The 14,349-nt window shown below is 37.6% G+C and overlaps 1 protein-coding gene across 2 annotated transcripts; it reads left to right on the top strand.

The window, feature by feature from the left end:
• The first annotated feature begins 458 nt into the window (after positions 1-458).
• LOC129351405 (ladderlectin-like) lies at positions 459-4,419 on the top strand. Of its 2 annotated transcripts, none has more exons than XM_055020269.1 (6): positions 459-925; positions 2,931-3,024; positions 3,383-3,483; positions 3,598-3,732; positions 3,816-3,927; positions 4,125-4,419. In XM_055020269.1, the coding sequence occupies exons 2-6, from the start codon at positions 2,964-2,966 to the stop codon at positions 4,190-4,192; spliced, it is 477 nt and encodes a 158-aa protein (XP_054876244.1). In that variant the 5' UTR covers positions 459-925; positions 2,931-2,963; the 3' UTR covers positions 4,193-4,419. The 2 variants fall into 2 exon arrangements, with proteins under 2 accessions (XP_054876244.1, XP_054876245.1); XM_055020270.1 differs by lacking the exon at positions 459-925 and adding an exon at positions 2,794-2,831.
• Positions 4,420-14,349: the final 9,930 nt, after the last annotated feature.

The raw sequence follows: 14,349 nt of genomic DNA, 5'->3' as shown, positions 1-14,349 counted from the left end.
ATGCAACAACCATCACCCATTCATCTGTGTTAGGAAATAAACACAGAAATGAAGGAACGTCCAATGAAGATGTCTCACCAATCTGACTTTTCTTCACTTCTCTCCCTCTGCTGTAACGCTACAAAATGAGAGACGCGACAAGATTGAGGAGGTGGATTTTCTCTTTGGTCGTGAGCCAGAGAGGAAACTGGATGTGTTGTGGATAGAATGCTTTTCTCTCAGCTTAACCTTCTCTCTTCTTTATTGCAAAATAAAGTTTCTGAAGCATTGAAACAAGTTGGATTTTTTTTTTATACCTTGAATGACTTTTGAACAGATTAAGAAAACAAGGAACACGGCTGCGGTGTGTTATTGTGTGGTAGAACTTTATAGTTCTATACATTTCCTATGATGACCTTTCACCTGAATAGGTGAAAGGTGACCTTTCACCTAAATAGGTGAAAGGTCATCTACATTAAAGCCACATATTTGGGCCCTGGAAGGAGATAGAGACTGAAATCTGATTGGATGAAACATTAATAATCCACACAGATGAACGGGAAGAAGCTGAGCCAAGAAAAGGCTTCATTAAATTGAGTTATTTAATTAATGACCATTTAAGGTTGTAGGAATATGTCAGAGGCTCTGGTAGTTTAGATCAGCAGAGAAGGACTTTATGTAAAACAGAGTCACAATGACTGCAGATGTGGGTGTGAGACCGAACATGACGAAGGGAAACTGAGATGAGTGAGGCTTAGTGAGTCCTATTTCTGATACTTTAAAGAAGAACAAAAACAACTAAAACATTGTTTTTCTTTTGCAAGATGCACAGATATCAGGTCAAAGGTGAGGTGACGTTTGGCGTCCTTGGTGTCCACGTCCACATCTGGGTAAAAACATTTCACGAAACAAACACAGGACCAAGAGAAGAGGAGCAAACATGCATGTGAGTTAGAGTATTCACTACTGCATGACAGCAAAGCTATTGTGCAACATACAGAAATGTATGTGCAACATTTCTGTCTTGTTCAATACTTCCTCCTGTGAGTCAAATAAAATAATTCAGTTAAGGAATAACAAGCAAACTGACAGTGAGAAAACATGAGAAAAACTTTTAGCCAAATTTACAAATGACCTAATAATAATAGATGCTTCTGTTGAATATGAGCATTTTATGATGCAAAATATAGAATGATGATGTTGTGAATGTAATTTTATGACCAGAAACCACAAGATAATGATAGTATTATTGCTTATAGGTACAAGATTTTAAAAAAGAAAATAATGGAGATAATCTTCAGGTGGCACAGGAGCAAAAGAAAGATCAGTGGCAGCAAACATATTTACATAAAAAGAATAAAATAATAGAAAGAGTGCAGCAGAATTGTTTACAATGTTAAGAGCTAATAACACAATAAAAAGGTAAAGCTTCCTGAAATGTAAATTAAGAAACATGTACATAAAGTGTGGAGAAGAAAAAAGTATTTGTTTCATAACATGAGAAATTGTGAATAAGTTTAAGGGGCATGAAGACTTTTACAAGTTCCTGCATTAAACAGCCTTTCCTCTAGTCCTCTAGTCATAAAGAAAGTTTCAGCTGCTTTGTTTGCTCCTTCAGATGAAACAACATAGATATGAAATTATGTTAGAGGAACAAAACACAAGTAGCATTTCAGTTGAAGATTAGAGGAGCAAAGCACCAGCAGCTTAGTGTTTGGTTGTAAGATCTGTGGACATTGGGACAACAGAGCTGTGGGGTTGGTGGTCCTGTTCTGGGCCAAGTTCCAGTCCAGGCCTGGAAAAAACATTTCACAAAATAAAAAGAGGATCTCACAAAGAGAAGTTTGTTTCACAACCGTACTTCCACTAGCTTATTGAGTAATTCCTTTGCTCATTAAATATTTTAGCAAATCGATTGCACAATGCATGTGAAACATTTTTGTACTGTTCATTGTCTCCTCCCTTGGGTCAAATGAAACATTTCCATTTAAGGATGTGAACTCAGGTCAAATACTCATTAGATAAAAGAAGAGAATGAAAGAGAGATGCTTCCAGGCTTAAAACATGCTTCCTTTATGATTTATCCAAAACATGAAGGAAGTAGGACTGGAATTTGCCACAATGCATATTGACAAGCCACAAAACTTCTGGGAAAATGTTCTTTTGTCAAATGAAACAAAACTTTATGACCACAAACTCAAAATGAAGAGTGAAAACTCTGTCCCACTGAGAAACATGGAGGAGTCTTGGCTATGTTCTGGGCTGCTTTGCTGCATCTTTAATCTGTTCAGGATACAATAAAATCTCAAGACCATAAAAGGCCTTAGGGACAGAAATGTTCTTCCTGGTGTCAGAAAGCTTGACCTCCGTCACAATCAAAGGCCTTCCAGCAGGATAATGACCTGAAACATGCAGCCAAGAACACGCAAAAGCAAAACAACGGATTTTTCTGCAAATGCTACTGAACATCTGAGGACAAACCGAAAAACAAACTTCAAACCTGAAAGCAGTTTGGCCTGAATACTTGTGGACAGTTACTCTGTCAGTGTTTCATAACCTGGGGTTGCCAACAACTGTGTGCATGTGCATGAATAACAATAACAGACTTTAAAAAAACAGGAATGTTTTCACTCTGTAACTTAGAACAAATTTAATTTACTCTCTGAGGAAGAAACAAAACACTTCATGTTCCATAAGTGATTGTTGATCAGAGTATGCAATTTGCATACGGTCACCCCTTCTTTAATGTTTCAGTTTCCTCCTTTAAGATGTGATGTTAAGATAAATGTGTCTATAAAAGCCGACTTACCATTTCTGTATCTGACCTGAAACTTCCTGATTCAGAGCTCAGAGTGAGAGGCTGATTCTTTTCTGCAAGCCCTTTTTGCTTAACCTCGTCCTGTTTTTCTGGTTCTTGGTTGTACTTTGATTTTGTATGTTTCTTTTTTCAGGAGGTGATAATTATCTCCCAGTGACCTGCAGCCATGAGGATCCTGCCTCTGCCTCTGCTTCTCTGTGGCTTGATGCTTCTGAGCAGCGTTAATGGTGAGTATTCTGTCAGTAAGTGTGAGAAGCAAGAATCCTTTGAGTTGTGCAACTAAAATTATTTGACTGAAGAAAATGAATGTCATTTTTAACATTAAAAATTTTCATATATAGTTCCTGATACTCTATATTTCTATATTATTGGTTCACTTTCTTTTCAGGATTTAGTTACACCGAGTCAAAAGTCAATCCAAAAATCTTTTTATAGGCTTTTTGGGTCAGTACTATAGTATTGCGGTTTAAAAGTTCAAACTTTTATGCCATATTAGTGAAGATTAGTTTGATAATTTTCAGGGCAGTATTCACTATTAGATAAATGGTGTCATAGATAATGTTTTTTATTTTTTTTCCCACAAAGAGATCAATGGACATAGAACTTACTGCCCTCATGGTTGGCGTCTGATCCATGGACGCTGTTTCAAGTATGTCCCGAGACGTATGACTTGGGCCAAAGCTGAGGTACGACTGGACTATGACTCATGTTTATATTCTTTAATGTTGCGTCTTCCTAAATAAAAAGCAGATAATTATATTCACAATTGTTTACTCTTCTTTCTTCCGATTGATTGGCAGAGAAATTGCATTTCCATGGGAGGAAACCTTGCATCTGTGCACAGTTCTGATGAATACCATGGAATTCAGGGGCTCATTTTGCAGGTCACACATGAGATGAGAGAAGCGTGGATCGGCGGCACTGATGCAGCTGAGGTTAGCATTACCCAGTATTACTCTATTCATCAGAACCTCCTCAACACAGACTCTAAGAGGTTTTCTCTTGATGCGTCTTGCAGGAAAATCATTGGCATTGGTCTGATGGGACGCTGATGATGTTTACAAACTGGTGTCCCGGAGAACCCAACAATCATGCTTATCACCAGCACTGCATGCAAATGAATTTCTCAGGTAAAACTGTTCTTTCTTTTAAGCACGATAAAGTCACTTCTTATAGATTTCTGATCACATGCAAAAACATAAAATAAATAAAGATATATTTTATTTTTAGTGGTGGAAAGTTTTTTCAGTTTGAATGCCCCTGTTACTTTTAAAAGGCTTCAGGCTTTTTTTGGTCTAAAACTGTTTTCTGTCTTTTTCTCTTACAGGAGAAAGGTGCTGGGACGATTACAGATGTACGGTCCGCCTACCCTCTGTCTGCGTTTTGAAGAAATGAAGCAGGGCTGAGCTGAAGACATGAAGAATCTTCCTCATTTCACGTCTTTTATTTTCCATCTATGCTGCTTGACGGATGACGCGACGCAGCACATCGACAGAGGAACTCTGTCTTGCTTCTCATGCGATCAGAACAAATGTACTGTAAAGTAATTCCTTCATGTACTTTCTTGCTGATTAAACTTTCATTCTTGTTCTTTGCAAAATTAAACGGCAGGCATTAAAATATGCTGGTCTGGATGTGTTTGTGTTTGGTGTGTAAAATGTTTTATTAGTTTCAGCTGGCTGGGTTCTCAGCTGCAGCTCAATCAAGTTAACTTTATTTTTATTGTACATTTTAGCAACAAAGCAGATCAAAGTGCTTTACATTATGAAACCATAACACAATGAGAAAACACTGTAAAAGGTTTGAGGCACATTTAGTTGTTTCTACTAACTTCTAGACTATACATCAAATAAATCTTGCAAATTTGACATTTTGAATTGAAATGTGTGTTTGTAAAAAACAAACAAACAAAAAAGACTCATTAAAATGTCATTGTGAGGCTAATGCAATCAATCTGAAAGTTGAGTTTAAACCTTTACACAAAACATGGACCAGTTCTGTAGCAGTGAAGGATCTGGGATGGACTAAACCAAAAAACTTTTGTTTGAATTATTTAGTTTTACTCCTTTAGGTTTCACAAGAAAAGAAAAAGAAAATTTTAAGGATGGATAAAATTGGTTTGGCTGTTAAATACTAATTTTATTTGAAAAAGGGCAAAAATAACTTGTTGCTTTGAGGAGATTACTGACCACTGAACTGCCCGTACAGGTGCGCCCTCTACTGGTGCAGCAAAATATTTTTTGCAATTCAGATCATAGATTCTGTTCTTCAGTGCATTGGATAAAAATGTTGAATGTAGCAGTTATAGGAACAATAAACTGGGATTTGGGAGGGACTGTGGCCAGTCAGAAACACAGAATGCAGAATAGTTTTTTTTTTTTTTACTTTGTTCAAACAATAAATTCTTCCGTCTTGTATGAAACTAAAATCCAGTTTCTCTCCTGATTATTAAGCCTGCAGTACGTAATTTCTGAAATTTTTCTATATTTTTTAAAAAATATCACCGTGTTGTGAGATTTTTATATGAGACAGATAATCTGTAAAGACATTGAACTCCCCCACGACCTCCCAGTGTTACTACCGTTGTCTGCAAAAAGCACCAAAAACAACCAATCAGAGCCAGGAGGCGGGTCTTAGCGCTGTCAATCAACCTCCTTTACACTGATCTGAATGAAAATGGTGGAAAAATAACTTCCTACAGAGGAAAACCATTCTACTATCATCGATGTTCAGGCTAACTTAGTAAATGGTCAAAGTTGAAAAGGTCAATTATAATATTAATACATTGTTTCCTGGAAGAGTGAATGAAAGTGGAGCAATGAAAGAAGTACAAAAAGCTAAAAAAAAAAAGTTCAAAGACTGAAATGACATTGATATAGTTATTGTGGAACAAACATTTACTGTATTGTAAAATCTCACCTGTATTCATAGCTGATTATTTTTAGTTCAAGCAAAACAAAGATTACTAAGTTATTTACCAAAATAAAATGAATGAATGAATGAATTTTAAGAATACAAAAGTGGTGATGAGCAAATTTTAACAAACGTAAAAAAGAACCAATATTAAAGATAATCTGACTGAAGACTTCCACTGTATTCACTTTATGTTGAAGTCATCATGTTAAATACACACTGGGACATACCCATTAATGTTTTTAATGGGTATTTATTATATGCTTTAATTTTTCAGGTTTGACATTATGAATTTTAGTTGAAACAGTTTTTTCCTGTTCTAAACTAATTCATTCTTTAGAAACAAGGGCAACAATAACTGGATGCTTTAACCAGGTTATTGATCAGTGAACTGCTCCCTCTAGTGGTTCAGAAAAGTTTTTATACTTTTATATCATCCATTTGATCATAATTTAAAAGATAACAGCTAAGAAATGAACAATTTGATATATCTGCTGTAATATCAACACCCTAAAGCATAAATCGATGTTTATCAAACTTGAGTATTTATTCTAAATTATTAGAATTATATATAAAATTCTGTTCTAATTATTAAATGAGGGAAGTTGTAAACTCATAGCAACAAAGTTATTACTCTCAATGCAGTAGGCAGCTTTTATAAAAATGTGGGACATCAACTTAACAAATATTTTATAAAAGTTTCCTACTGTAGTTTTATTAAGTTTAATGTGTTACAGACGTCCTATCTGTTCTAAATAAAGGGGATAATGACAGGCTGATGATTTGTTGAGGCAAGGCAGGATGGTTCATGCTGCCCCATTTATTCACAAGCTAATTAATTACAGTGATTTATTTTCCATGAAAGGAAAAACAAAGCAAAGCAAGAATCCATGTCATAAGAGAACAATATACTAAAATACACAATCAAGGCAAAAAACCTCAAAACAAACTCATTTGTCAGTTTGTTTGATCAAAAGTTTTAATAAACACAAATGTTTAATGTGTAAACCAGAGTTCTTGTTTTGCCATTATTTCCAGATAACGTCTCTTATCAATCAAGGAAATGTGATTTATTTCCCTGTGGAAGGATTTCCCTTTTCCCCAAGGTCAGACACGACGTTCTGCAGGATGGTCATAAACTCCTCCTCTTGTTTTATATCAAATATTCAGACATAAGCAGTTAAACTGTAAACGTCCTGGTTGCAATGCAGACTTAGAAAATCTAAAGTTTGTATTTGATCATGCAGAAAAGATTATTCTGGTTTGATCCTGACATTTCAGAGGAATGTGAGACATTCACAGAAACTCCTGTTTAAAATACATATAAAGCAACATTTTATGTTTTTGTTCGATGTTTTTGTTAAGTTGGCCTTTTATAATGACTGTATGATGATATGCATCAACATTGTTGCATTCTGTTGTGTTGTGTGACTGAGCTGAAATCAAAATGCTAAATATTTCATTAAGGTTGCATGTTAATGCTACTTTAATGATATAATTTAAAATTAAACAATGGAACATTTATGTTCTTCAAAAATAACGAGAACTTTATTGACTTGCAAAATGTGCTAAACGTGACTCGCAGATGCAATAACTGTTTTTGTTTTCCACGTAAACTGTCCATTTTATGAGTTATCAGGGAATCAACAGTTATTTAAAGATATGAATCATTTGTAAATGTATAAAATATATACCAACAAACAATTGATACTAATTTAGAAAGAGAAAAAATGTATTTCCTGCTTCCAGGTGTTGCAAGTTTTATGAATAAAGTTCCATATTGTGATAATGTTCAGTTAGTTTGAATCATGACCCTTTTTATGAGGATTAAACATTTGCAGTCCCTACGTGTCAATCTGGGTGTGACATTAATTAGACAATCAGTGGCTCCAGTTAATGGAGATCTCAGCAGTGTGCATGTATTATTAAACATTACTACACTTTGATTCAATGCAAATTGTCACTGATCAAGTAAAAATGACAAGATCACCTCTGAAAATAAAGTGTTGCAATATAAAAGTTTGCACAAGGCACGTTTAAAAACCACATTTGGACTTTGATAACTGATAGATGGAAACAATGTTTGTTCAAAAGATAAGAAATCAAGAGGGGGATATTTTTTCAGAAATTCAGACGCCAGCTTCCTTGTTTTGAGGCTGGAAGAAACAGAATATAAGAGCCGCTGTGTTTCTGGTGCAGCGCATTCAACCTGCAGACCGACTGTAAACGTGGAAACTTCCTGTGGTGTGATTGGTCGAAATTATTATCTCTTTACTGTCTTCAACCTGCATCATCAACGCCATGATGCGTCTCCTGCTGCTTCTTTGTGCCTTGTTGCCTTTGTGTCAAACTGCTGGTTTGTATGCATATTATTACTACTGCTTCACCAATGTAAATATTATTCTCACCTTTAATCTAATGTTAAATTATGATATTTTTATATCTGGTATAATTCTGTAATTCATTGCTGTGTTTAATGCAGTGCTTCCAGTTGCTGTGGATGGGGCTGAGAGCCATGAGGCTCTTCCAGAAGGTGAGGCTGTATTTCATCAGATTCATTATTTTTTTTATGTTTTTTGAAACAGCTTCCAGATGTATTTCTAAACATCTGTCTTTCTGACTACATCCAGTGTTAGAAACAGGCCTTTTCTTGCTGCTGATGTTTTCATCCAGAGTAGTTTGATGAAGTGCTTTAATTAGTGAATCTTCTCTGTCTTAATATGAACAGTGAAAAACATATTTCAGTTCAATTCCAGTTACTTATATCTTCTGCAAATTCAATTTTTTCCTGCCTTTTGAACTAAGTGCTTTATGCTTGTGTTGTACAACATTTATGGATTCTGTTTTGGCTCTGATGGACTCTGTTTGCTACACCCAGAGCAGTTATTTAGTTAAAAATAAATAACAATAAAACAATCACTAGTCTTTTCATTAGCCCTAATCCTGATGTTGGTTTTTAAACATCTGAATGTTGCAGAGTGGCGACTAAATCAGACTGAGACGTTTTCCTCAGGGACACCGGGAAGCAAACTTATAAATGAAATCGTTTTTTAACACAGTTCAGGTTCAGTTTTTGTATCTATGCTTATTTTATGTCTTTTATTAGATGAAATATTCCCATACATTTATATCAGAAAGAAATGATTGTTGATTTTATTAAGACTGGATGAATTTTTTTCAGTTCCCAGCTGAGTTGCTTTTTCCTCGATAGAGAGACTATATGGACACCCTTTCATCAAACTCAATTTGACAGGTGGCCACGCCCCTTTTTAACCGGAAGTCCCGCCTTCCAGCCCATCCCCCCCTCTGCTGGTAAAAGGTCGTGCCCTAGAGAGGTTTTCTCACGACCCTAGCTGCTGGGAATGACCCAAAAGAGGTTTTCTCACGACCCCCAGGTCAGCGTTCAGATTACTCAGCGTTCAGATTACATCCCCTCCCTATCTGTCATGAGTCTGAATGAGTCTGAATGAGCCAATAGAAAGAGAGTGGGTTTGGTCTTTAGTATTTCTGCTATAAATAATCCTGGAAAAATGGAGTACTCTACTTGCAGCAGTCACTCCTAGTAGAACTTTACAATGAATGGGAATAAACGAGTTCATTCTGCTATTGAGAAAAATGAAGCTATCTCCCCTGCATCATGTATTGCAGATTCGGAGGTACCTAAACCGATCGATATCTTTGAGATAATGACGAAAACTCCGGTAGTGAATAAGGCCTGGCTTGCTGAACAAGAACCTGCTATTTTGTATGAGATCCCAATAGCGGTGAATCCTAACCTGCAACCTGTGAAGGGTAAACCTACAAGCTCACCTTCATCGCCTGATGCATTAACCTCAGAAATGCCGGATAAAAGAGAAGTATTGACGAGCGGGACATCTGTTCTATGCGAGACACCAATATCCATCTATGACGACTCAAGGCTGGGATCGGATGCTCCCAGGAAATCGACATATTTTTTATGTCGTGTGCAGAAGCCGGTATGGGAAACCCTTAAGGAAGACTGGTCTTTGGAACCTCACGGACTTTGGGGTTCATGGGGTTATGTCTTTCGCTATGAAACTGGGGAGCTTCTCTTCTACCAACTGGATAAGGATGAGGAGCTTGCACGTATAACGAATACCTGCAGCCTTACCTATAATGACTGGGCGGTGCTAAGGCTGGCTATTCCTCGTGCCAATGAGGAAATGGAATTACGGCGCTCGGAGGAAGATACAGAAGAAGATGAAGCTGACCCACGATCTGCAAAGAAAAGCAGAAGACAATGCTTCCCGACCGATACTGAAATTGGAAGGGGACGAGTTCTCTTTAGCGCCATATGGGAATCGAAAACTACTGAATCCGGCCGCTGGTCTTTTCGGGCAAGAAGGGTTGCAAGGATTTCAGACGCCAGACCTCAAGAATGGAAGAAGAAGCAGGACGTTATGGACCATGAGGGACATACTGGGGGGAGCCCTGTTATTCGACAGAGAGCCTCTTCTGTCCGCCATCTCCCGGAAGCTACTACATGGGTCCATATCACCCATATCATCCGCCTTCTCCTGTTTTGTATTCCTCTTCTTCGGAATCATCCCCCGCTCTCTCTCCTACTAATTTTCTGATACCAAGTACCATTGCTGAAGAGGGGATCCCTCTAACATCGGCGGCGACGGACTCTAAAGACCCTGCTACCGGTTCTACCGGTTCTATCGGTTCTACCGACTCTATCGGGTACTCCCAACCTCCAGCACCGGCGATGGAACATTCTGGAGAGTCTGCTACCGGCTATGCTACCGGCTACAGCCAAACCCCGCCTTCTCCCATGGAACAAGAACAACTAGAACAACAAGAACAACAAGAAGATGAAATTGACGGTTGGATACAGAGTAGGTTAATTGCTAATGTAAAAACAGCCTTGCTGCATCTATTCAATTTGATTTGTGTGAAATATGTCAAGGAGACCTGTTACGGTTGTGAAATTCAACACCCATCGCAGAGGCAACACCAGTGTTTAGAAATTCCTGAGGAAGATAACTACCAGCTCAACTTTCATCGCATCAAGCAGCGACTTCTAACTCCACGCTTCATACCGGCTATCCAGCAGCTCCTGAGCCACTGCCGCATTCAGGCAGAGGATGCAATAGTGAAGGTGATTGCAGAGACTGTTTTACACAAACTCAAATCGGCAAACAGAATCCAATCCGCAATTAATGAGATGTATCAAAATATGGACAGTGATGAAAACATCAAGCAACTTCGTTCTGTTTCAGAATGTTACACTCTGAATGAAAAGTAATCTCTCTCTCTCTCTCTCTCTCTCTCTGGAGTACGCATGCGTGAGCGTCTGCTGCTGCATGTGTGGAGTGGAAGGAGGACGAGTGTGAGGTTTTCCAAAGGTTTAAACTTTCACTTTTCACAGTGGTTTTCACTTTTTTTTCGCACTTTAACACATTCTGTTTTTATTGGTGTTTTTGATAGGTTTTTTTTCGGCTGCACCAAGCTTTTTAGCTTGGTGCGATGGCCGGGAAAAGTTATGGTTCTGCAGGCTTTAGGAGCCTTTCACGAAGACACGGTATTAAAATACCGGTTGGCGTGGATTTCTCGGTTGAGGAGTGTGGTTTGGCTGTTGGGGAAATTGTCGGATGTGAAAGTGTGAAAGCAGCGTCCAGAATGAACAATGCAGTGGTTTTATTTTTGGACTCAATTGAAAAGGTGAACAGCGTAGTTGAGAGGGGAATTGTTTTGAGAAATACACAAACTACTGTTTTCCCTTTAATAAACCCTGCAAAAAAGATCATCTTGTCTAATTTGCCACCTTTCATTAGTGACGAAGTGTTACTGAAGGAATTGTCACGTCACGGTCAGATCGTGTCAGCAATGAAAATGCTCCCTTCCGGTTGCAAATCACCGAAGTTGAAACATGTTGTGTCTTTTAGAAGACAAGTGTTTATGATTCTTAAAAATGATATTGAGGAACTGAGCATAGTGATGAAATTTAAGGTTGACGGTTTTGATTATACTATTTTTGCGACAACGGAAACGATGAGGTGTTTTGGATGTAATCAGGAGGGACATTCGGTCCGAAACTGCCCTGAAAAGGTTCAAAAGGAGACTGTTCAGGTTAACGAAAATCCAGAGCTGATGACACCAGCGGATACGGTGAATGGAGCTCCAGTGGGCGCAGTTGGGGAGGGAGCTCCGGAGGCTGATGCTGGGGAGGCAGACCCGGTTTGCTGCCGGTGGGGAAGGAGCTCAAGAAATTGATGAGGAAGGAGTTTCACCTGGAGCAAAAGCTGTCAAATGTTGCAGAACGTGACATTGAGGATGTCATTAGTTCTGTTGAAAGAACTGAAGAGTCAAACGACCACACCTGAAGGATTACAAGAAGAAATGGATTTTGATGATTTAGTTCACAGTGAAGGAAGTCTGATTAGGGATGATGAAGTGTTTTCAAAGTGCCAAACACTAAAAGAAATCTAAAGGACCGAAAGGGGTGAAACCTAAAAAGAGTCAGTTTGAAAAAAGTGGGAAAGAAAGTGATTCAGAGACCTTTTGTGACTCTGATAGTGACAGAGAATCTTCTGATTCCTCTATTCCTGATGGCCAGAGTACTAATGGCTACAGTCTAGAACAGATTAGAAGGTTTTTGGAAGTGACAAAAGGGAAACGGGATGTGGCCATAGATTATTTTTTTCCTAATAAAAAATTGTTTGTTGACTCAGTTAAATGGTTAATGAGACAAAGGACTTCTGATGGGCTAAGGGACACTGAAGTATATAGACTTCGAAAACTTGTGCAAAAAGTCAGAGCTCGTATTAAGTAATATGAAAATTAAAAAGCAGTTTAGATGCTGTTTTTTCTTGTTTCTTTGGATCTTTTTCTATGTGATTATGAGTAGATTTAAAATATCATCTTTGAACCTTAATGGTGCAAGGGATGTGAAAAAAAGGGCTGTGTATTTTGAACTTTTAAAGTCTAAAGGCGTTGACATAGCTTTTGCTCAAGACTCAGCAACGTTGATAATGAAGTTGATTGGAACAAAGAATGGGATGGAAATCTTTTTCTGAGTCATAAAACTTCACTAAGTGCAGGAGTAGCTATTCTTTTCTCAAGAAATTTTCTTCCAGTGTCTATTGAAATTGAAGATGTTGTATCTGGAAGATTGTTAAAAGTTATTGTTAAATATGAAAATATAAAGTTGATTTTACTAAATGTATATGCTCCTGTGAATCCAAGTGAACGCTGTGTTTTCTTAGAAAGTTGGCAAATACACTTTTAAAGTGTGGGTCAACAGAATATTTAATTTTAGGGGGTGATTTTAATTGTACAATAGATGATTTAGATAGGAATCATTTGGAGCCACATTTACATTCAAGGAGAATTTTGAAACGTATTATTGAAACTTATGATTTAGCTGATGTATGGCGTCTTAAAAATGGAAACATAAGGCAATATTCCTGGGCTCATTATAAAGAATTATATAAATTTGGCAAGGTTAGATAGATTTTATTGTTTTGGACATCAGTCACAAATATTTAGATCATGCACTATGTGTCCAGTGGGTTTTTCTGATCATTGTATGATCATAGGGAATGTGTTTATAAATAATTTTAAACTTAAGAGTGCATATTGGCATTTTAACACCGTTTTGTTAAATGATGGTTGTTTTAAAAAAGGATTTTTGTATTTTTGGAAACAGTGGAGACGTATGAAATGTCAATTTACATCTGTACAGCAGTGGTGGATATTGGTAAAATTAAAATTCAGCAGTTTTGTAATCAATACACTCACAATGTCACAAGAGAAATGGTGAAATCTATTGAAAAATTAGAGACTGAAATTGTGGAACTTCAGGTTTTTGTGAGTCCACAGAAAATCGAGGCCATATTCAGGCGCTCAAACAAAAAAAGCTGCTTTGGCTGATCTGCTTGGGCTCAGAGCACAGGGAGCTCTGGTACGTTCACGTTTTCAAAATATCTCTGAAATGGATGCTCCTTCAAAATTCTTCTTCAGTTTGGAGAAAAAAAATGGACAAAATCGTTTCATCCATTGCTTAAGATCTGAAGAAGGGAAAGAATTGATGGATCCTACTGACCTGCGGAAAAGAGCTGTGGACTTTTTCTCAACATTATATGCCAGATTACAGAGAAAACTCTGTGATAACAGAAGAATTTCTTAAAGACTTGCCAAAGGTGTCAGACAATGACGATGTTGTTTTGGAGCATGCCATAACGTTGGATGAACTGCAGGAGGCGCTGCTGAGCATGGAAAATGCTCAGCAGCATTTTCTGGAGCAAAGCTCCAGGAATAGACGGCTTGCCTGTGGAGTTTTATAAGTCGTGTTGGCCTGTTCTGGCTGAAGATCTCTTGGAAGTCCTCAATGACAACGTGGCAAGGGGAATGTTACCCCTTAGTTGTCGAAGAGCTGTGCTCACTCTTCTTCCTAAGAAGGGTGATCTTTATGAATAAGGAACTGGAGACCGGTCAGTCTTTTGTGTACAGACTATAAGATCTTCTCAAAGGTTCTGGCATGCAGATTGAGAAAAGTGATGGATCAAGTTGTACATATTGATCAGTCCTATTGCATCCCTGGCAGATCAATAAGAGACAACATAACTTTAATTCAAGATTATTTGGACCTCTCTAATTTATTGGATTTAAAC

This window comes from Poeciliopsis prolifica, unplaced genomic scaffold (genome assembly GCF_027474105.1).
Source record: "Poeciliopsis prolifica strain line A6 unplaced genomic scaffold, Auburn_PproV2 SCAFFOLD066, whole genome shotgun sequence".
NCBI lineage: Eukaryota > Metazoa > Chordata > Actinopteri > Cyprinodontiformes > Poeciliidae > Poeciliopsis > Poeciliopsis prolifica.
Note: the sequence above shows the minus strand (reverse complement) of the source record. Positions and strands in the feature narration are given on the sequence as shown.

Excerpts from the sequence above, each read along its gene's own strand:
- LOC129351405 (XM_055020269.1), top strand. The coding sequence starts at position 2,964 with ATGAGGATCCTGCCTCTGCCTCTGCTTCTCTGTGGCTTGATGCTTCTG. Across the intron at positions 3,484-3,597 it reads TGACTTGGGCCAAAGCTGAG|AGAAATTGCATTTCCATGGG; the intron begins GTACGACTGGAC and ends ATTGATTGGCAG. Across the intron at positions 3,928-4,124 it reads CATGCAAATGAATTTCTCAG|GAGAAAGGTGCTGGGACGAT; the intron begins GTAAAACTGTTC and ends TTTCTCTTACAG.